This window comes from Exophiala aquamarina (genome assembly GCF_000709125.1).
Source record: "Exophiala aquamarina CBS 119918 chromosome Unknown aczIA-supercont1.11, whole genome shotgun sequence".
NCBI lineage: Eukaryota > Fungi > Ascomycota > Eurotiomycetes > Chaetothyriales > Herpotrichiellaceae > Exophiala > Exophiala aquamarina.
In genome coordinates, this window is record NW_013550577.1 from 278,679 (window position 1) to 301,309 (window position 22,631).

General features: G+C 51.3%; 8 protein-coding genes across 8 annotated transcripts in view; 5 read left to right on the plus strand and 3 right to left on the minus strand.

Annotated features, from left to right (window-relative positions):
• A1O9_09791 (uncharacterized protein) overlaps window positions 1-1,638 on the minus strand; it is a gene marked incomplete at both ends in the record, with an annotated part of 2,246 nt that extends 608 nt beyond the window's left edge. The window contains 6 exons of the mRNA XM_013401132.1: window positions 24-234; window positions 281-687; window positions 738-859; window positions 912-1,178; window positions 1,283-1,403; window positions 1,463-1,638. Of these exons, the coding sequence (XP_013256586.1) occupies window positions 24-234; window positions 281-687; window positions 738-859; window positions 912-1,178; window positions 1,283-1,403; window positions 1,463-1,638 (1,304 nt within the window). The remainder of the gene's footprint in view (window positions 1-23; window positions 235-280; window positions 688-737; window positions 860-911; window positions 1,179-1,282; window positions 1,404-1,462) is intronic.
• Window positions 1,639-3,688: 2,050 nt separating this feature from the next.
• Window positions 3,689-4,234, plus strand: A1O9_09792 (uncharacterized protein; the record flags this gene model as incomplete). The annotated part of the gene is made up of 1 exon (XM_013401133.1): window positions 3,689-4,234. One exon carries the CDS (start codon window positions 3,689-3,691, stop codon window positions 4,232-4,234), a length of 546 nt encoding a protein of 181 aa, XP_013256587.1.
• Window positions 4,235-4,704: 470 nt separating this feature from the next.
• A1O9_09793 (zinc finger protein) lies at window positions 4,705-6,092 on the plus strand (the record flags this gene model as incomplete). Its single annotated transcript, XM_013401134.1, has 2 exons — window positions 4,705-4,800; window positions 4,851-6,092. 2 exons carry the CDS (start codon window positions 4,705-4,707, stop codon window positions 6,090-6,092), a joined length of 1,338 nt encoding a protein of 445 aa, XP_013256588.1.
• A 1,104-nt stretch (window positions 6,093-7,196) lies between these two features.
• On the plus strand, window positions 7,197-8,168 carry A1O9_09794 (uncharacterized protein; the record flags this gene model as incomplete). Its single annotated transcript, XM_013401135.1, has 1 exon — window positions 7,197-8,168. The coding sequence occupies one exon, from the start codon at window positions 7,197-7,199 to the stop codon at window positions 8,166-8,168; it is 972 nt and encodes a 323-aa protein (XP_013256589.1).
• Window positions 8,169-10,370: 2,202 nt separating this feature from the next.
• Window positions 10,371-13,741, minus strand: A1O9_09795 (uncharacterized protein; the record flags this gene model as incomplete). Its single annotated transcript, XM_013401136.1, has 2 exons — window positions 10,371-13,294; window positions 13,510-13,741. The coding sequence occupies 2 exons, from the start codon at window positions 13,739-13,741 to the stop codon at window positions 10,371-10,373; spliced, it is 3,156 nt and encodes a 1,051-aa protein (XP_013256590.1).
• Window positions 13,742-17,745: 4,004 nt separating this feature from the next.
• On the plus strand, window positions 17,746-18,645 carry A1O9_09796 (uncharacterized protein; the record flags this gene model as incomplete). The annotated part of the gene is made up of 4 exons (XM_013401137.1): window positions 17,746-17,876; window positions 17,932-17,987; window positions 18,115-18,314; window positions 18,490-18,645. 4 exons carry the CDS (start codon window positions 17,746-17,748, stop codon window positions 18,643-18,645), a joined length of 543 nt encoding a protein of 180 aa, XP_013256591.1.
• Window positions 18,646-20,172: 1,527 nt separating this feature from the next.
• On the minus strand, window positions 20,173-21,072 carry A1O9_09797 (uncharacterized protein; the record flags this gene model as incomplete). Its single annotated transcript, XM_013401138.1, has 3 exons — window positions 20,173-20,687; window positions 20,748-20,862; window positions 20,947-21,072. The coding sequence occupies 3 exons, from the start codon at window positions 21,070-21,072 to the stop codon at window positions 20,173-20,175; spliced, it is 756 nt and encodes a 251-aa protein (XP_013256592.1).
• A 779-nt stretch (window positions 21,073-21,851) lies between these two features.
• Window positions 21,852-22,566, plus strand: A1O9_09798 (uncharacterized protein; the record flags this gene model as incomplete). Its single annotated transcript, XM_013401139.1, has 2 exons — window positions 21,852-22,401; window positions 22,466-22,566. The coding sequence occupies 2 exons, from the start codon at window positions 21,852-21,854 to the stop codon at window positions 22,564-22,566; spliced, it is 651 nt and encodes a 216-aa protein (XP_013256593.1).
• Between the last annotated feature and the right edge of the window lie 65 nt (window positions 22,567-22,631).

A 22,631-nucleotide genomic window follows, 5' to 3' on the forward strand; every position in this document is an offset into this window, starting at 1 on the left:
CAAGGTGCAGATCCATTGCTTACCATGCCGCGCGGAAACGAATATGAGCCAGAGCGATGCTGCCATAGATGAAGAGGATAGATAGACCCGACAATGACAGGAGCCAATTGAAGATCGTTCCACCATTATCTGCCAAGTTGATAAATGCCAGGCATCCGAAGAGAAGCTGCAGAATGACCACAGACAGTGGACGGCCTTTCTTGTCAACGTAGGCCAGTATCTTGGGAGCCATACCTATGTATGGCTTTAGCGTTGGAAACAAACATAGATTTGCACTCACCATTTGCAGCGAGAGCCTGAATGGTTCGAGTCGAGCCAAACGTGCAGGAGTTGGCTACACTCATGACAGCGATCAGGATAACAGCATTGAAGATCGATGGCAAGACCTTGATGCCGGCAAGCTGGATTGCAATGACAAATGGTGAATGGCGTGACGAGGAACCTTCACCACTATACAAAGGACTGTTTTCCGGCACTATCAGGCCAACGAGGAACAGGTTGACAACGTAGAAGATGGCGATACGCCATACGACTTGTTTCGAGGCCCTCGGTATCTCTTTCCTTGGGTCTTTTGTCTCCGCAGCAGCCAGTCCGGTCAGCTCAGTGCCAGTGTAGGCGAAGGCAGCGGTGACGAAAACACTACAGAAGCCGTGGAAACCATTAAGGAAAGCCTCATAAGGAGTATGCCTGGTTCGAACTATTAGCCTCGCCGATAGCGCCTGTTGGAATGAAATTACCAGTATCTTGCACCAATGTAGCCTCTGTCGTCTGTCGGAACGCCACCACAATTGATGATTACTCCGAGGATCATGAAACCAATGCAAGCGATGATCTTCATGATACTGAGGACAAATTCGACCTGTGCAATTACATTCAGCTCACTTTCTAAAAGCAACTCTTGATGGACTTACCTCGCCATAACCCTTCACACCGAAAAATTGAATAGCAACCAGAGCAACAAGCAGCGGGACGATCCAAGCAGAATTGTTAATACCCTCCGATCCGGGCCAGTAGTGGATAATATTACAGGCAGCTGAAATCTCAAAGGGAAGGACAGTAAGCCAGCTAATAGCGTACTCCCATGCGCACGCAAACCCTAAGGAAGGATCAACGAAGCGACAGATGTACATCGTGAAGGCGCCGTTGATTGGATACATGACGGACATTTCGGCGAGAGCCTGCATCATGAGGTAGCTAAATGATCATGTTAGCTGAGAACAAAGCATTCTCGGATCCAAGAAACCTACACCATGCCACCTGAAAAAAAAGTTAATTATAGCACCTCAGTACTTGCAAAAGACAACTCACCAATAATCATGAAACCGAGAAGCACAGAGGCAGGTCCTCCAGTCTGAAAAGCGCTGCCAGAACCAATGAACAGACCGGCACCAATTGCACCACCACTGAAAGTGTCGATTAGTATACCCTTAGTATACTCTCGAGGACTCAGTTTGACACTTACATGGCAATCATTTGCATGTGTCTGCCTTTCAGCTCTCGGTGAAGCATGTTCTGGTCAGTGTGCACCATAGCCTGATCCTCGGGGTCGACGCTGAATTGCCGGCCACGCGCATGCTCACCGAGCGAGCCCGGTGCGTAGTGCGGAGCATCGCTGGCAACCTTCTTCTCACCGACCATATTGGATTCGTGCGAGAGACTCATCTTTGCGACGGTCAATAGAGAGGGACGAGGGAGGAGCGAAAAAGGGTGGAAGATCAATGCTCGCAAGACCACGATCACCTTGGTTTTAAAGCACCAAGCTTCCCATGCAATCGCAAGCATCCACAAGCATCCACAAGCAACCCCAAGCAACCCCAAGCTGCGCATAAGTACGCTTAAGTTGTTAGTGTCATGCAGCTGCGGCAAATCATAGATAAGCGTCCGCTGAGAATGGAGCTTCGAGAGTGGATGTTGGCGGGCACGATCCCGGATTCGTCCAGGATCGCACATTGGGAATTGTTACTCTCCCTAAGAAGGTGACATCGTGTTGGCCTTCGTTCATGTGGCGAAACCTGGCTTGTTAGACTTTGCGGAGATGGACCAAGGAGGGCATTCCTCATTTCTCAGTTCTCCGTGAATAAACGATAGGAGCACTTGCTCATGCCAGTCATGCACGATTCCCAGAACATGGAGACTTCATGATCGAGCTTCGGCGGATCTTGTCAACACCATGATCTCTTAATGAGGCTGTTTATCACAGATGTCATGACAGATGCAAAACCGTATTCCTCTGTTGATCCGTGATCAACAGGCATGATAAGGCGACCAGACAGACTCACTCACTTGGTACGGAGTAGTGCGAAATGTACTCGTATAATCAGTCCAATTCAAATCGATTTGCCACTCAGATGCCTTCAGGACCCTGGGTTCGCTGCCCGCCTTACCTACTTGGGGAGGTCCTGGAGGTAGGTCTGCTATCTGCACTCTGATTAGCCAGTGAGACCGGTTCGAAGAGCCCTTACCGAGCCCACAGCAAATTATCAGAGATAAGAATGTCGTACTCGGTAGCTCCGGGCCCATTAGTGCCGTTGTGGCCTGTGCCCTGGATCCTCAGTAGGAGCTTCCATGCATCTTCTATGGGGTCAGCAAAGCTAAAATGCGACATGGTCAGCAGTGCAGAAGACCGGACCTGACCGAAGTGGTGTGCACGAGTACAATACCTCAGTTGCCACAGCAAAGAGGTTGGCACCACTGCGAGGTATTTTACTCATTTGCCAGAGCCAGAGGCTGATTGATTGTGGCGGCGAAGGCTTTGGACCGACTCCATCCGAGCTTGCTGCTTTGGTGAATCCTTCCGAAGGATCAATGCAAACGCGCTGGCGAATATTCAAGCAGGAGATTGAAACTGACATTATCACTGTGTTGCTCTGTGCGGACAGTTGGGACGACTTCGTTCTTGGCTTGATGAAAGACTATCGCCATGATTCAAGCACATCGGGGCAGAGTGTGCGTTGACGGGGACAGGCTCTAGGGTAATCTGTCCTCTGTACTCCGTACTGCGTACTGCGTCTTGTCTCAGATATGCAGTACGTAATAAATTGGAACGGAGGTTCTCCTCTCGTGGGAAAGGTAGGATCTGGAGCCGAGCTACATCACGAACGAGCCGTGAGCCGTGACCGTGACTTCAACTTTTAGGGATAGACTACGCCGCAATGTGTTCAGAATCGAGGACAGATCAACCAAAACAAACATCAATTTGTGTGACAGGGTTGGCTCTTAGACAGTTGGCACGATTGCATCGAGCGATGGGGTAATTAATGGGGAGTACGGTCGAGACCTAAGGAAGAAGATCGACATCTAACAACAGTGAGCTGCGCTAGGCTGCTGTGGTCATGTGTACTCCGTACTCTGTCGCTGACAGTACTCTACAGCCCGGGGTGAGTGTGGCATCACAGCTACGAGTGCCTTCCCCGGCCTCTATCGCCCCTGGGGAGCCCTAGTTCGGGTACCAAGGTAGGCGGAGTTAGGGAGGACCTCCTCCTCCCACTAGTGGCTGCTAGCGACTATCCTTGGCGCCAAGGCCTAAAAGCACCGTGAACAGTTCGCTGAAGTTGGTACCTCTTTAGGTAGGGACTGTTGCACTGGAACCAGGACCACTAGTCCCATTTATTGCACCTTGGGTGACGAACATAAATGAGCTTGAGAAGACCCTATAGTAGTTCCAATGTCTGATACCGTCTTTCTCAAGATGGTGGATGCGCAAGCTGCTCGTAGCAGATTTTTGCAAGCCTCTGGCCATGCGTTATGCCTTTCTAGCCCGTCTACTTCACGCCATCTCATGACCGAGAGCTCACAACTTACACACTGGGCTGAAGCCAGCCCTGACAGCTGCACTGCGTGTGGAAGTCTGTTTCTGCCCGGCTGGACAATGTCCTTTGGCCTGGCTTCAACCAATCAGAAATCAGAAAGCAAGGCCAAAAGCCCGGAGAAACAGGCCCAGGAAAAAACGCGCCGTCTGAAATGCGGTGTCTGTCACAGAGTCACCAAAGCGACCATGTCCTACCCGATCAAAACAAGACGCCAGAATATCATTCAAAGTGGAAAGAGTCCAAAGGCTCAACTAGTCGCAGGCCCAGAACCCGGGCTGGTCAATGGAAAGTCAAGCAAACCTCTGAGTAGTAAGCAAAGGGCCAAAGCGCGCAGAGACCGCGATGGCCTGCAGAGTTCTCTGAATCGCAACGCGCAGAACAGGATGGCTCCCGCCCTCAATCTAATGGATTTGATGAAGAAATGAAGTACGGCTACCCTCGGGTCCAGAGGCCAGCAGCGCAGCGTCCGGTAAACTCAGCCCTCTAGTCACAACTTCACAAGGCTGTATGTAGGACCTGGACCATTCCCGTGGAGAGGCCTCTCGTGGGCGAGGCCTGGGGGTTTACCCATTGCGGGGGAGACATAGGCTGCTTCGGCGCCAAGCGGGCTCCTGGAGCACCTCTGGAGCCTGGAACTTTCAACTAATATTTGCACTCCCACCTACTAACCTTGTTTAGCTAGGTCGGCTTCCCGTCCATCTCAACGCAGGTGTCTTGGCAGACGTCGACCGGATTCTGCGTCATGCAAAAAATTTATTTTCCAGAAGCCTCTGCAGGATGCCACCCCACCAGGCCGAGATTCAGCCTGCTAAACCCGCGGGATTCCCTGCCAACACAATTCACAAATCCCCTCAAAATCAATTCCAGTACTGGTCTGACTTGGGAAAGAGATATCATGGCCGAAAACAATCCTCCTGGTGTCATCCACGCCGACCCCAATGAGACCGGAGTCTACGAGATTGAAAGTTTGTGCATGAACTGTCGCGATAATGTGTGTAGCATATATGATACCTCCGTTCCAATCACCACTAATCTCCCCAGGGCGTTACCAGGATCCTCCCTATCAAAATTCCTTTCTTCAAAGAGATCTTACTTGAATCCTTTTCGTGCGACCACTGTGGATGGAGAAATAACACGGTCAAGAGCGCGGGGCAAATCCAAGAGAAGGGTTCCAGATACACTTTCAAACTAGAAGAGACCAAGGACTTCCAAAGACAAGTCGTACGAAGCGACACCGGTATCTTCCGTCTCGAAGACCTCGACCTTGAAATGCCCTCAGCACCCGGCCAATTCACCAACCTGGAAAGCATGCTATCGAAGATTCAGACAGATCTAGCCTACGATCAGCCTGCAAGGAAAGAGACCAACCCCGACCTTTACAAGGCCCTTGAAGGAATCATCCAGAAACTCACCAGAATGCTCGAGGGTACCGCGTTTCCCTTTACCGTCTCTCTTGACGATATCTCTGGGAATTCCTTCATAGAGCCTTCTCCAGCAGATAAGGATTCCAAGTATAGTCGACATGACTACCTCCGGAGTCATGCGCAAAATGTTCAGCTGGGCCTGGCGACCGAGGACGATACCACGGATACCAACGGTGGAGGAATGGAAGGTGTTGATGTTGTTGACAATGAGATATACGAATTGCATTCTGAATGTCCGGCATGCTCGAAGCCATGCACCGTCAATATGAAAAGAACCAACATCCCGCATTTCAAGGAAGTCATCTTAATTGCCACTGTATGCGATCACTGCGGGTACCGAACTAGCGATGTCAAAACTGGCGGGGCCATTCCAGAAAAAGGAAAACGAATCACGCTCGCAATCAGAACCTTGGAAGACATGTCTAGGGACATTCTAAAGTCGGAATCTTGTGCCCTGCGAAGTGCCGACCTGGGCCTAGAAGTTCAACCCGGCACGCTGGGCGGTCGCTTCACCACAGTTGAGGGCCTACTTACTCAGGTGCGGGATCAATTACACGGACAAATATTTAACATGGGAGACGAGGACCTGTCCGGAGGAGACTCGATGACCTCCGACACCAAAGGAAGATGGGATCATTTCTTCAATACCCTTGATCGTGCCATCAAGGCCGAGTTTTCCTACTCGATCACACTTGAAGATCCCTTGGCGAATTCCTTTGTCCAGAAGAACGTGGATGAAGGCGAAGACCCTCAGATAACCACGGAGGAATATGAGAGGACCGAGGAGGAGATCGATGATCTCGGTCTCAAAGAAATGAAGACTGAGGGCTACGAGGAGGAAGCCGCCATTCATCAATGAGTTACGTGTCTCCGCTAGGACCGGCAAGGTCAACATAATCGACGCTCTTCCATCCCGGCTATCCAGTGATATCGCACTTCGACTGGCCAGTTTCAAGCAACGAGAGCCGCATGGATCAAGTCTACATTCGGGACGATAACAATGAGTGACAAAAGTCGGCCAACGATCCGCACATTCTTGGCCTCCGCCTCCGCATTTTCATTGACGTTAAAAGCACTCACTGAGAATCTTTACCATAGCTGAGAGACTGAAACGGTTCATCGCCCGAACTAGAGCGTCTGGATTTCACCTACCGGGAGGTCGACTCTCGACGCCGCCTACGTTTCTAGGAACCAACCTATTTCGAAAGCTACAGCGCCGGATATCAAAGCTTCTCTCATCCGGCAGGGGCAAGTTAAAGCGCCACAGCAGCCACGAGGAGACCTCCAACCCGGGAACGCGCAAGAGCGTGTTCGTCAATGCCTTTCAATCTGCTCTCACCCTGCCCGCGGCACCGTAAGGTGGCAAATCGGTGAGAAGAGGATGTTGCTCTTGGTTGGCGGGGTCGCAAGCAGGGTTGCCCGGCGTTGGTCTCTGATGAGCTTGGTGTCATAGGAATGAGCATCGTGGTACAAAGAGTAACCATATTCATCTCGGAAGACGACAAAGATACTATATATTCCCATACTATGTATTGCTTGTAGGAGGAGTCTGGTCGGTGAGCTAGTCATCGAAGAATATTGATAATAATAATGGAGTGAGGCAGGCGCGATTGTGCACAATGGGTTCCCTCGGCTCCTCCTCGACTTGAAAGGGAAGCAATGACTTCATCGGACCGCTTCTTTTTTTCGCGTCACGCTGATACGACTTCGTTCTCGTATTCGTCCTCCACCACCGTTGCTACCACCACCATGCTTATTCACCTCTGCATCTCTTTCAAGCTCAAGCTGTCTCAAGCACGTCAAACACCATCTGGCGCATAGACCGAGCTTTTCTCTCAAATGATACAATAACCATGCGCGTGCTCTCTAGGTTACTTCTGCTCCATATGCCATCGCCATCGCCGGCACTCCGAGTCTAATTACCACTTGTTTTATCTACAGCCGCCCTGGACCCTCTCAGACCATGTCCAATGGCGACCGGAGTTCCAAGAAAGCCCATCCCACCTTTCATTTCTTCGCAGGCTTGACTTCCGGGGTCTCCAGTGCTGTCCTGCTCCAACCCGCCGACCTCCTGAAGACACGAGTCCAACAGAGCCGCTCCTCCTCCCTCCTCCCCGTCCTGCGCTCCATCCTCTCCAGTCCCCATCCAATCGCCGGTCTATGGCGTGGAACGCTACCCTCCGCCTTGCGAACCGGCTTCGGCTCGGCTCTCTACTTCACCTCCCTCAGCTCCCTGCGTCAGGTATTGGCAAATAATTCTGTGAACAAGAACGCCAGTAGTGGAGTCCTTACGCCCTCCGCTAAGAGCAGTTCTGTCCTACCGAAACTCTCCAATGTGCAAAATCTCTTCACAGGAGCTACAGCTCGAGTATTTGCAGGATTTGTCCTGATGCCCGTGACGGTGATCAAGGTCCGGTACGAATCCGACTTCTACGCCTACAAATCCATCAATTCCGCAGCAAGGTCTATATTTGCACAGGAAGGTCTAAGGGGGTTTTTCTCCGGCTTTGGAGCCACTGCTGTACGCGACGCGCCTTATGCTGGACTGTACGTACTGTTCTATGAAGCCAGCAAAAGCCGCCTCAACAGGCTTCTGTCTACAGAGGCGGAGCTGGAACCTCGGTCTTCCGGGTCAAGTGCCACCATCAACGCCTCCAGTGGTGTCCTTGCTGCGGGCCTGGCTACAGGTGTAACAAATCCATTCGACGCAGTCAAGACCCGTCTGCAGCTGATGCCCCAGAAGTACGGGAACATGCTCAAGGCCACCAAGCTGATGATCAAGGAGGATGGTTTCAAGAGTTTTTTCGATGGTTTGGGCCTGCGCATGGGGAGGAAAGCACTGAGCTCAGCTCTGGCATGGACCGTGTACGAGGAATTGATTGGACGAGCTGAACGATTCGTCGCCCGCCCTGAGCAGGATAGAGCTGTCGTGTGAGATGGGCCACACCGATGTCACACTCCCACACAATTCTGCACTTGGAGGTCGCGGACCAGCTGTATGGATCTTACTAGGCCAAGTTTGGCCTCAAACACACCCACTCAACTCAGCATTTGAATCTCAGCTGTGGCACGAAACGAAGGTTATGAATACAGGGCAAGCAGAGTTTCTGCCACTGAACTTACGAACGTTATTTCTCCAACATTGGGAAGAGGCGGTGCGCTCGTCGGGAAGGGCGTAGGAAAGAGAGAGGTGGAGGCGGCCACTCGTTGGAAACCTGCTTCTCCTGTGCCACCTATTATGTACAATATCACGGCGCCCTGGGTCTTATGGCTTTGGGGGTTTATGGCAGGAAGACGGGCAAAATCAAGCATCAGTCATTTTCCTGCGAGGGAAAATAATGGTTTTTTGCATCACCATCGTTCCCCCACTATGTATATATTGCTCGACATTCCCAAGCTCTCTGCATTTTCTCCGAGCTCTCCCTGAACAATAAGGTGAGGCGTCCATGTCATCATCGCTATCAGTACCAAATACATAGTCACGGTACTGGGAGTGTAATCACCAAAAATCCAAGCATTTTTGGATCTCCCCATCCCGAGGCGACGAAATATGAAAAAAATGAGATGATTTCTTCCGCATCTCGCAGATCTCGTGTCACCCCGAAGCTGTAAAATCGCCTGGTCCTTTGATGGTGCCCCCCCTTGACCGATTGCATCGTCATGGCATACATAGCTGTGGTCATGGGCCATCCCCTTTCGTTGTCATCACCACCACGTGACATGGATTTCGATTTCCTTCCCTTTCCTGAAATGCGAGAGAGTCATGTTATCCATTTGAACCATCGTCGATGAGCCGTACCTGTCCAATTCCCAATGGCCTTCCCATGCGTACATATCATCAAGACATGTGTGTGGGTGTGTGTGTGTGTGTGTGTGTGTGTGTGTGTTGGCTTGTGTCCCCGTTCCAATGCTAATGCTGCAATTTTCCCAGGGATATCTTGCCTTGTCCAGCTTCCCTTTCCTTTCCTATTGTGTCCCGATCCCACGAGTTCCGTTTCCCGCGGCTTTCGTGCCATACAATGAACAATGTAAGAGAATGATAGAATATGCTGAGACAGGTAGAAGGAAACAAGCAAGGTCGTTTGGGAAACTTTGTGTAGCAGAATCGTTGAGAAACCGCCCATCAATGCGTCCCCACAAAAGAGTGTCCTCAGAGTCGGTGCGGTAGTGAAATTATGTCCTTGGAGTTCAAAATGCGCGAGTCAAGAAGACTTGCTGCATGCGAGCGCGGTTGCGAAAAGTGCTCTTGGACTTTAAATAACGAGGCGTCATCCGCAATCAGGGTTGCGGTACTAGCTAAATTCATTGTCCTGGCAATTAGCTTTGATGTGTGGTAGCACAATCTCTTTTGCTTTAGTCGCATGGAACAAGCTTCGGACACGAGGAGCAAGTCGATGTATTAAGGAAAAGGCCCGAGGACGTCAGCTTTCAGGTGTTGAGATGGCCAAATTGTTGAAGTCCTGCCTTCTTAAAGCCTGTAACGCTGATGTGAATCCGAGCACAGAGAGAAGTACCAAAACTCTATCGCGACCACAACACCAACATCAGACCGGCTGGCATCAGTCGACATGACTCAAGCTTGAAGCCATAAAAGGCGGTGCCAAGTCCGGAGAGAATGTTGCCCAGAATGTAACTCCCTATATGTGACTGATTTACTGTCCATGGATTCGAAAGATCAATGAAACTGAGAAGAATAATGTGAAGGTATGCACAATTACAATAGAATTGCCAAGAGGCAAACAACAATAACAGATTGGGGTATCAGATAGCCGCCTGCTTAAACGCGCATAAACATGATCAAAAGCATACCTCAGACTCAGAACGCACACACAGAGATGCTTGATCCATATGCAAGCAGCGTAAATATATCCATTGCCCTGATTGACATGGTCAAATGGAGAAAATGACGTTGAAGAGAAATGGTCATCTCATCATTATGCAATCGAGACCAGGCATGGCCGGCCTATGCCATCAGCATGCGCAGATATGTGCAAGTTTCATGTAATATTCATAGCAGCCAGCCTCATCGGTCGTTTCATCCCTCAGTTACTGCTTGGTCATGGTCGTAGAGACATGTGTGATGAGAAATAAATCCGTCTGGACGGCATTGGCATTACATGCCTGAGCCGGGAGCGGTCTATCTTCGACTGTTGTCTCGATGAACTCCGAGACGAGAATGGCCATTTGTGTGGCCATGTAGAGGTCTTTTTGGGAAATCGTCAGAAGGGCCATTGCTTCCTGGACCGACAATTTTACCACCTTCGAGACCTCGGAGCTTTAGGCATGCATTGCCTAAGAGACCGGCCGCCTCATGTGTAAGTTCCCACCGGGTGCTCTCGAATGACTCTTTCAGGATCATCAGCAGCCCGAGACATCGATTCTTGCCTTTGACATTTTCGAGGTCGTCAGGAGCTCGCACACCACCCACTCGTTCAAGGTAATCTCGCATATCTCGCTCTTTCTGATAGTAAGTCTCGAAATCAGAGTCCTGCGGAGCCGGTTGGATAGGCCCTTCAAGAGCAAAACCGTAGCACCACACAACTAGAGCCGAAATGTACAAGACCCAAGGACGATTCAACAGAAAATCGTCTCGAGCAATATACTGGTTATGCTCAAATGCTTGTGGTAGAATCGGGCTGGCATGGCCGTATATATGGCTGTTGATACCATCAACGCCAATGCCCCCATCGGGTGGTACCAATACTTGAGCAATAAACTTGAGAGCATAAAACGCCGCATCGCGTGCTGAAGCTTTGGTCGCCCATCGCTCAATTTTTTCACGAATCACACTATAGTCCTTGGGGGTAATTGACCGACCAAGAAGCCGGTTTGCTCCGGCGAAAACTTGACAGTCAACAACATCGACATGGGCTGCAATATGAGCGAGATGATGCAATACTGTTCGTGATTCGAAGATGTTCTCATCATCGACAGGCCGCATGAAGGATTGGACTTGGGGAATTGGCGCTCGTAACGGCGAAGATGGAGTTGGAGTCGCTTCAGCAAGAGCCTCGTCGAAATCACGTTTCCAATTATCGAATGCTCTAAGTAGCACACCCTTCCACTTGTCGGGGCCTCCAAAAGAGGTTGCTGTGCGTGGGCCGAGTGATGAGATTTGCAGATCTCGCTGTGTCATGTGCCACGATACAGAGAGCAGACCGGCCATAATGATGGTACGACCAAAAGAGTTTGTACGCACCCGCTGACCATTTAAAGTCCTCTTTAGTCCATCGAGGAACAACGTCGGCTTAACCCCGTTGGTCTGTAAGGACGATTGTACTCGGCCAGCCTCAGAAGGGGAGACGGCGGACCACAGCCCCTCGTCGCACGGTAAGGGTAGGCGCATTTCATGTGCAACCATTTTTGCCGCATGTCCAAACATTGTCGCATGTATTGAGTCGAGGACAAAGGCTCCAAAGGCCGCGCGACGCGTCGCCTCGGTGGTAATCCATCGGTGCCACGACTCTTCTGATTTGGATGGCTCTGTTGATGAAAAGGGAACCGGAGCCTTACCATTGTCCTGCTCGCCTCGCAAACTGGGTGGTGAATCTGAAGCGGATCGACCTAGAAGAGAGCTTCCTCTTCGCATGAGGGTCAAGGTTGAATCGTGATGTATATGTGCCCGCTCATGTAGAGCTCTCGTAGCGTACATTTTCTCATAAACCTCAATCAGGAGTAATGTTTGAAACACCCATAGCTTAGCTGGAGGTCTGAAATCAGCGTCGCGGACAATTTCCCATCGTATATGCCAGGCTACAAAATTGGCAAATTCAGCGGCAAGATCTGTAAGAGATGTTCCATGGGCCTTGTCCAGTGTTGCAGCCCCAATGGCGACGACAATGAGTAACAATAGATTTGGCGTACGATCGGCCGAGAAGGTAGGCTTGTGCAAGATAGGTAGCTGAGCATGTTGATGGTACCAGTATGAGCCTATGTAGGTATGCATCATCCTCAGACTCAAAATGTGTCCATCGGAGTCAAGGTCTCCCTCAAACACCGAGTCCTTTCTCTTTTTCACAGCATCATGTGGACGCTCGATAAATTGAGTCATCATGAGATCGATAAGCTCCTGCCGTTTCGATTCGGACATTATATAATGACTACTCGCAGTCGCACCGAGAATATTGGTGATGTTCATAGGATGCTGCATGGCTGGTGTCGTGAAAGTGTGATTTGCTGTGGTAGTTGGGCTTTGCGAAAAGAAAGGCGTAACCAATTGAGGCTCATGACCACTGAAACCTGGAACGTAGTTGGGTGGTGAGAAACCATTCGAGCCCGAGTTTGCATCGTTGAAAAGCCACTGAGTAAAATCGTCTGCAACTGCAAAAGGGTTTTGGGTGTATTCGTCACCACCAAAAACAGGGAACCCATAACCAGCAGCCATGTCAATGGTGGACATGCTGTTGTTCAATAGCGGATAAGGATACGGGTCACTGGTGGTGAGGCCATGGGAAATTGCAGCGGCAAAGGCAGCGTCGGAAGCTCTAGACGGGAGAGACGCCTGGTAGGAAGCGTTGGTATATGCCGCAGTGACCATGTCCATTGATTGCACGTAGCCGTTCGAACTGGTCCTGTTTATATTCGAGTCAGAATACGATCTAGCAACAGCGCCGTTGGGTGTCACGTTGGTGCTTGAGTATTGTTGGGCAGGAGAGTCAGGTATGCCACCGATGGAATTACGATCTCTGTGCTGTGTCTGGATGAAAGGCCCTGGGTTGTTGCCCATGTCTCCCGCAAAGCTTTGTCTTCGAGCTGAGGATTGCCAAGATGCGAGATCTTGTTTCGAAGGGCTCAAGGTAATGCTACCTGTGCTACTCGTTCGATGTAAGGAAGACTCTTGTTGACTCATCACTTCCTGTGGCGGCTGGTTTGAGTATCGTGGGTTGGCCGACACTGTAGACGGTGAGATGGTGTGTCCAGACACTTGGGCAGGTTGCTTGAATTGCAGGTCATTGGAATAATTGGCATGCGCAGTAGAGGGTTTCGGTGCTTCCAGGAGAGGACTCTTCATACTTGGGGCCGCCATGGGAAAGATCCCGCTTTGACCCATGGGATGCTGGGCTTGCACGGGTTGATTAGTAGTCGACTGGGCGAAGGTATCTCGTTTATGGAGTTGAGATCCATGAGTTGTATGTCGCTCTCTGTGGCGAATGCATAGGTCCTGCCGAACAAAATACCTGTGACAATCCGGATAGTCACAACGAAAGATAGTCTTTGGAGTGTCTATTCGCAAGGCGTCAGACTTAGAGAAACAACGTGTCGAAAGTACAACTTACGATTGAGCTGATGTCTGTAAAGATGCTCCGCACGGGAATAGCTTTTACCGCATCCCTCGTGTTTGCACTCGAACTTCTTGTCAGGATTTGGTTTGACTACCCTTCGCCGCTTCTTTGGAGGTTCATCCGCGGTGGAGTCAGGGAGTTCTTGCATTGTTTGGGCATCTTCAGGCTGCCCATGTTGCGCACCAATATCTTGTTCTGTCTTATATACAGCCTCTGTCTCTGCCATTGCAATGGAGCAATGCTCCGACGTCGAAAACGTCTAGTAAGTTCAAAGCGGACCGGGCAGAGAGCCTAGGGAGATGCTTCTCGTCGAATAACCACCATCATCGAAAGGTACGGGGAAATGACCGTGGGTATGGTTGCGCACTGTACAGGAGGATAGCACTGAAGGCGTTCTACCAAAAAGAGGCAGGGACAGGTAGGAGCGGTCAGGATGGCAGGGCAGGGACCAGTCGTGGTACAGAATCGCTGAGGATGATCGAGACGATGACGCTGATTTGCGGCAGGTTGTCCTGGACCGCAAAGTGAAAAATGCGAGGATGTGATGCTGGCGTTGGTGTTCGTGCTGGGCCTGACTTGGAGTCAACGGTAGTAGACCCGAAGGTTCGGTTGACCAGGAAGGAGGAGTCTGAGTCGGGCACGTCTGAGACTGTGCCTGGGCGGAACTGAGGGGGGGGGAACGGGGGTTTGCTAGAGAAGACTGCGGGACGAAGGAGAATTGGCGAGGTGTTGGTAGAGAGGGCGAATGCAGGTACCGGGCGCGCAGAATGTGAAGGTTCAGGTGACCTCGGACGGCAAGGCTCTGGTAGAATTTGTGCAGGAAGTATTGCTTCTGCTGCTCCTCATGGCCTGTGGCGAAACGTGTGATGCGACAACGGTCTGGATCCTACCGAGTAGAGACTATTTCCAGGATTCAGAGTCGGAGACGGAGTCAGACTTCGACGTTCTTTTCTTCTGGACGGGAATGAAGCGACGCTTGGGCTCGGGCTGAGGCAGCGGTGCACTTGTGCCTGTCGTTGACAGCAACATGGGGAAGAGCATCAGGCTAAATGAATCTGGTAACATGAGATGGCTTCCGCATGGCGGAGTACGGAGTACATGGGCCAGTGACCAACACGAGACAGGACGGGGGTTGTGTGCAGATTCAGCGGCGCGGGATGATCACGGTGGATGGTGGAGGTGGTGGTGGGAGAGGCGAGGGACATGAGAGGAGGGGATTTTACACAAGTTTGGCCGGGTGGTGGTGGTGCAGTGGTGGTCAGGTTCAGACTCACTTTCTTGTTCGGGGCGGGCTGTGGAGCCTTGCCGAGACCCGCCTAACTATTTCCGGCTGCTAGCGTGGTTAAGAGGGCTGGTCCACTAGTGCAACACCAACTGCCAGGCTTGCCGCTTGACACGAGCCCTGCACCCCCTCGCATGGTCGCATCTTCCTTCTCCTCGCACAGAGTACGGAGTACCACAGCAACATCACCTGCCACCGCAGATCTGCCTGTCTCGCAGTGATGATTTCATGACCACTGATCAGAGCGCTGTTCTCAGGTTCCGGGGTGTCGCGACTGTGGTACTCCGAACCAGGTTCTCAGTCTGGAGTGCAGATATCCACACGAGGCATTCGGTCCCCAAGATGGACATCTCAGTCGCCTTAGCGCTTGACTGGCCTGTAGATCAGCCAATTTGCTAAAGTACGGATCCAAGCAGCTAACCGAATGGATTAACGATTGTTTTTTGTGCTCGGTACCCCGTACGGAGTACTCCCTCCCTGCTACTCCGTAGTTTGTTGCTCTCTAGTCTGTTGGCGTGACATAATTGTCAGGAAAATCTTGTGCGGGCGCTGATTCTCGATCTAGCTGGGTCGATTTTTCCATAGGCTCCAACATCAGCGCCTGGGGTGGCCAGTGCCTGATCGGATAGGGAGTCACCAGAGGGCCTCGTATGCCTAACGAAACCGCAACTAAGGCCTAAAGAGGCTTAAGCAGCCCCTCTGAAGACCCCTCACGCCTCTCGAGACCCTCTCGGGCCTTGCCTGGTGGACCGCCTCAGGCGAGTTGGTTGCGTGAACATCACCCGCAATTCCAATCGTCGAAGGATCACAGCGCCATGTTAACTTAGCACGGGCCTAATGGAAGATGACCGTGTTCATGACTGCATCGTCTCCCTCTCCACTATTTATCCCTACCACCTACCAAGTCCAGGGATAAGCAGGTTATCCCGAAAACAAAAAAGGACGGAAACCTGCAGGGAGTCGGTTGCTAGTACTCCGTACTCACCTACGGGTACGCAGTACGGAGTACAGTAGTAATGACAAGAGCCATGTGTGTGGATCAGATGCGCCCTGAAGTCTAGTGCCCAGGTGATAGGCGATGGCGCCCGCTACGAGAGTTTGATTCGCACCTTCCCGTAGGCGCTGCGGCACGTTCAGTAGTTACCGAAAGGTTGATGGATGGGGGACGAGGGCGGCCGATGGGAAGGTACGCGTGGAGCGCGTTAAGTTCTCTTCGCCAGAGTCAGGTATTGGTGTGTCTCGTGACTTTGACTCTGTACTCCGTACTCCGTACGCCAGGACCGCCTTTTCTAAGGTTGGAGCCGTGACTCGCATGCGGTGAGGCTTCAACAGCCACTCACACACTTCCTCACTCGCCTTTGCCTTGCTTCCAAACTCAACCCCCAACCTTCCCTCGACTCGAAGTCGTAATCGTCTGTCGTTGTGTTACCACACAATAACTTCCTCCCCACGCTCCGTTTAAGCCCTTGACCCTGATCGTACGACAAGATCATCAGCCTCTTTAGCCTCACTCTCCTCTCTAGGGCCCGGTCCCGAGTCCTTCCCTATGACACGTAGTCGAGTCGCTGAGCCGTGCAAATACTCCGTACTCATTCGCGCGCAGCGGCTCCCCCGGCCGTGATCACATCATTGCGCATGCTCCAACCCAGGACCCTCGGGAACCAACTCTTGTCATTCCCCACGTCGGCTGCATCCGACAACAAGTCAAATGCGAGTCCTCCATACGAGGTGGTCAAGGGGCCAAAATGGTCATCACTAAGGCATCGATCCTGGGAAACTCTGGGGCATCAAACGCACCACGGCAAGCCACGAGGCTCGCTTGCATATGTATGGATACATTCAAGATATGCCTTCCTTGACACCAACTCAATTCTCTTGGTAATGACTTCGGTGTTGAAGATAACATCCAGCTTCGCCCACCAATTGCTCCTGGAGTCCTGGGTTGGTCGTCTGATAAATCTGTCCCTTCCCCCTCTCGGCTTTTCACAAATTTCGTTCTCCGGCGCGGGTCAATTCCCACCGGATTCGACCATGATGATGATATAAATTACTGGGTACACTGAGGTCTGATTGCCAACATCCGAAGATTCAGGTTCTCAGGTTCTCATCTTCTCACCCCTTCCAACTTCTAAAGTCATCCCACACTTCGCAACCACTCGGAGAAAGTTAAGCTTGATCGGCGCCGAATAGGCCACATAAGTACCCGAGACGCAACAGATATAGTTTACAAGTACTACCACAGCCTGCAGGGGAACCCAATCCTCCATGGAACAGCCCTCTTGAGACTGCTGAGATGTGGATGATTGAGCCCAAGCCTTCGAATCATCTGGGGACCATCAGCTTAGATTCGGTGACCAATAGATCCTCCAGCCCCAGGGCCATTATTAGTGAACACGGGCGACTTCTGAAGCCCTGGACTTCGAAAGTCCGCCTGACTTGAGGCGACAGAAAGTCAGACTCAAACGCTGAGAAAAGGACCAGGCAGAGACGCCAAGGTCCCACAAAACCGCACTCCCCCTCCTTTAATTCTTCTCCACGCTCTCGACCCAATTACAATGTTGGAGGTATGCGAGGCTAATGCATGTCTGTTTGGCCATTCAGCTGTCATGTTGAGCTTTCTTCACACTCCTTCTCAGACTCGAACGGCTTCATGGTAACCATTGAGAGCACAGGACGGATTGATTCTATCCTCAACAATTTTTCCCGAGCCTTTACTGGAGTTCCAGGTCTCGAATGAACAGGTCTATCCGGTAGCGCCAAGTATCAAGCCTCACGTGAAGCTGCCGAGTCCACATCCTCTCTTACATACAACCCAGGAGGACAGTTAACCTCCTAGTACAGGACACCGTAGTCTCAAGTAAGTGTGACAGTCAAACCAGAATAAGAAGGTTCATGCCTTGGAGCGACCATCTCAACGATGTTTGACCCGTGGACAATCATAACTGAAAATGGAGGGTGAAGGACCAGACAATTCCGCTCCTGAATCCGGCATGTCTGCCAACAGCCCGACCAGTCCAACGAGTCCTACCAAGCCAAAGGCGCGGACCTATGAAGGGGCATGCCATTGTGGGAAAGTCCAGTATGGTATCCAGAACTTGATGGATATAAATGAGTCCTTGTTGACCATCTTTTAGGTTTACCATGAAGCTCTCCCCCCCTGTTGAGGATGGACCGGTGACCAGCTGCAACTGTAAGTGCAGGACCCTTTTGCGGTATCCTTCAGCCTTCAGCATCCAAAGACATATTTCCACATGCTACAGAATAATCTCAACTTAGACTCTTCAACCTGCCCCATGGCTGATCATCCTTGCCCTTAGGTTCTATCTGCTCGGCCAATGGATATCTTATGGTCTATCCACTTGAGACGAACATCACATGGGTCAGTGGATTCGACTCCATGACCACTTACAAATTCGGCAAGGAGCGTATTGCTCATTCGTTCTGCTCGACTTGCGGTACCAGTATGGGCGGGAAGAGTACCAATCCGAACTTTTTTGCTGACAATCGCGCTGTCAATGTAAGTGTAGTACAACATCCCGCACCTGCCCCACCAGTCCGTCATCTCCAAGAGATATGTTACACAACTCGTGGTTGGATGGGCTGTGTTCTTATTCGAACGCCATGCTGTGTGGCGATCTCGTCTAGGCGTCATGGCGGTCGTGACTTGAATGGAATTGGATTCATGTTATAAGTTACCGGCCTCAAGCCCTTCAATTACCACTACTCCCAAATCTTTAAAAGACAAGACGACTAACACTAGGTCTTTCCCACACTGCCAGGTTCGTACTCTGAAAGGCGTCGATGTCGAAGCCCTGAAATTGAGAAAGGTCAATGGAAAGGCCTTGTAGAGACCTGCATGAGGAGCCCACCCTATCCAGTGAGCAGTCAGCCAGTCAACTTATGCACTAGCTGTGGGCAGGAGCAAGGCACACAGAAACGGATGCTGCTGACAACTGAAGCTTCATATCATGCCAGGCTCGCACTCCAATCGACTCGGATCAAGTCTAGTCATTTCGAGGCTGCGCATGTCCCAAGCAGAACCCCTTTTCCCGCGGCTCCAATGTAAACGACTCCAACAGATCACATGGGTAGAAATATCAGGATTGTTGATACATAATCGGACTCTCTTCTCCAATACCATAAGTCGTTCAGTCTGTCACTGGCATTCTAACAGGCATCTACAAAACATTCCCGGCACCGCTGTTCTCGTTGTGGGAGTGTGGATGTCCTTCTCTAGTCTCATACAGAGTACACTTTGCCTTGCACAGTAGTATATCCTCACTCCCTTGCTCTGCCCTTCCCGCCCTTCTCCTCCCCCTTCCCCCTTTCTTCCATCCAAGTAATCCACTGGCACAGCCCTCTTGACGTGCCACCAAAGCCTCATCACAAAGTCAGTCAGTCAGTCCGCGCCATCTGAGCTCACCACCACCACCACCACCACCATCACCAGCAGTAGTGCGCCCTCCTCCTACTCGATCACCCCCTCGGCTTCCCAGAAACCCTCTCCAGCGGACGACGCGCAACCACCACCTCTAAAAAGAAGGACAAAAAGCGTACTTAGCCGGTGAACGCTGGCGTTTTCTGGTTCTGTTTCATCCTCCCGCTCCCGAGCAGATGATCCACCCGTAGGGACGTGTGTGCGTTCGTTTCGTCAAGGGTGTCATGGTATTTTGCCAGTTCCCTGTCGCCCGACGGCCTGGAGTCTGCCTTGCTCCCTTGCCTCGATGAACTCGATTTTGATTTTGTGCCGGCGACGGCGGGCCGGATTCTCATCTCACCTTTGCCTTGATCTAGCCCCTGATTCTGGGCTTGGTCTGATCCTTGCTTCGCAACAGTAGGGAGAGATGTAGTTGGTAGTGTGGAAATGAACGAGTGGAAAAGAGAATTAAAGAAAGACGGGAGACTAAAGAACAAACTTGTATGGGAAGTGGTAGATTTTCCCTCGACTTGAGAAAGAATTGGAATGACCTGATTCCGCGGTAGGGCCTGGATATCTTGCGCCCACCGATCCTGCTAGACTGGAGTTGCACAATACCTTTCTAGAAGTTGGACTCCTCTTGCGGAAGAATCAGTGTTATTCCCGTTATACTCAATCAAAAACCTCCCTCCTTCGCCAGGTAGGAGAAACTGGACAGTGTTTCTTTCTCGCCGTGCCATATCTAGTATAATTGGAATATCCATTGAACGCCGCTTCCCATTGATATCTGACGCCGTCAAAAAAATCATCCAAAGCACGCCCTGTAGATTCAACTACTCCCAGTATTTGTTGCGGTCCTAAACCCGGCAGTTCAACGCTTGTTTGCGTGCTCGATTCATCTCTATTTCCAACCGGCGCCAAGAAGTCCCCTTTTTTATATCATTGTCGTGAAATCAGTTCAATACGAGGTTGGCATCATGTACAAGACGGTCCCCAGTGCGGTGAGCCCGACACCGGCCCACCACCACGTGTCTGCATTGTGGGGTTTTTGTGGTTCGATCAAGGCATTTTTATTCAGTGGCTCGAGGACCTGTTGGCTCCCGTCACCACCGTCCAACCCTCTCTTCGACTTTGAACCCGTGGCACTTGGGACAGCGGTTGGGTTCAAAGTCTGGGTGGGCAGCATCTGAGGCGGACTCATGATCAAGTACAAGGGCTGTAAAGGAGAGCCGTCGAACTTGAAGAGATTCATTCGGGGTACATTGTGAAAAGGGTCGGTGATGACTTCGTAGCGTTGCATCAACTCGGGCTGATTGTAGCGGATATAGGTGGCCTGGTCGTACTTGCAAGGAGCAGATGTCAATTGACGGCCATCAACGCCGAAGGGGCTCATGACAATAGACCCGTTCCCGGGTAGGGAGTAGGTGCCATGCTGCCATTGCATTACCGTCTCGGGACATTGTGGAGTGGTTGCTAGTGGAACAACATGTTAGTCTTGCTTCGTGACTTGGAGACCCGAGTTCAGATGCGTACGGTTGGGGATGGCTCTGTAGTAAGCAGATTCGTAGAAGCCATCGGCTGTGAATGAGTAGGAGATGCCGGCGAGCGGAGGCTCGATCAATCTATCTGCGACGGGATCGTAAAACCCCTGAAGTAGAGACACGCACGGTCAGTTGGAATATGGCACTTGTAACGCCACGAGTAGCGCGGAGTGATGGAAGCAAGCACTCACAGGGCCAGTGATGACTTTCTTTGATTTTGTCGTCCAAGTGCCAACTAGCTTTGGGTCGGCCTGGCCGTGAACGAGAGTGGCTAGGCCGAGAGAAGCAGCAAGGACGGATGGTATTGAGGTGATCATGGTTGCATATCGAGACGGAAGAGGACGGAAGAGGACGGAGCAAGAAGGAGGGAAGTGGTGAATACTGAGTACTGTTGTAGTAGCTTGAGGACACTGGGTAGAAGAATTGCAGATTGTCGGACTTGGTGTTGGGTGTCTGAGCCTCTCACTCGTACACTCACCCTGACGGCGAGTCGGACATTTGATTTGGGTTGGCGGGTCACGGGATTTGTCTGGACGCGACGCAGGTGGACGTGGCGTGCAGATGCACAAGGGCAGGAGCAGGCTGAGGCTGACGCTGGGGGAGGTAGGAAATCACGAGTCCACGACCAACGGGCGAGTCGATGGGGGGAGGCGAGGGGCAACAGGGCTTAGGCTCCCTCTACTTCCCTCCTCGGGTTCCTGGGGGCTGTTGGGGGCCTCCTGTTTCGGCTGGGCACGACGAAAGCACTGCCATTATTGGGTGTTGGCTCAAAAGTGCCTGCAGATCTTTTCTTACCTCACCAACTCGTTCATCATCTGCAGATGCAAAAATAGGTGTGGTTTGGATATCTGGTGCTTTATCACTAATGCTGTACACTGTACACGGTTCGACTGTCCAAATTATCTTGTCGTGGTTGCTCTCTACATCATGTGCAAATGAAATCTAATATTTTCTGCTCGAGGTCCTTTTCCAGGACGGCTCTCACAGTCCGCAACATGTGTACAGCAAGCACAAGCTTGCGTGAAGCGAAGGACGCCCTTCGCAAGGAAATTAGAGCAAAACTAAACAAGCTCGATTCCGGGGAAATAGAACGACAATGTACGGTGCCCTCACTGTTAGTCAGTTAGATAGTTCGATGCTGATGATGAAAGCGGCCCTCATCACCAACCGTGTACTACAAAGCTCCGTGTATCAAAACGCCCAGTCATTGGCCATTTTCCTCTCCATGCCAGGGCGGGAGGTCTCGACACGTGATATCGTCTTGCAAGCACTCAAAGATGGGAAGGAGGTTTTTGTGCCTTATCTCCATCCAGGTGACACTCCCAAGTCTAGAGTCATGGACATGCTGCAGTTGCAGGATGAGGCAGACTTCAGTTCCCTCACGCCAGATGCCTGGGGTATCCCATCCATCCCGTCAGACTCAGTTGACCGAAGAAGAAACGCACTTGGAGGACTGGGTATTTTGAACAAGGCTACAGATGGCCAAACTGGCTACCCGAAGCTCCATTTGATATTTATGCCAGCTGTGGCTTTTGACCAGTCTGGTCAACGACTTGGCCATGGCAAGGGTTTCTATGACCGCTACCTTGAAACCTATAAAATGACTCTGGAGTCCACTCAACCAGCAGGTCGAATGCCATATCTTGGTAAGGCTTTCTGAGCTTGAAACCACCGGATTCTTGCTGATTCTCTCCGCCTTTTTCTTGTTAGTTGGTCTCGCACTCCAACCACAAATTCTGCCAGTCGGGGAAAATATTCCGACCAACGACGATGACTGGCGTGTTGACCAGGTGACGACGGGAGATGACTGAGATACAGGTTGCATGATTTGAAGTGACACAAGGCTTTGATGTGATGTGCCTACAGTCGCTGCACA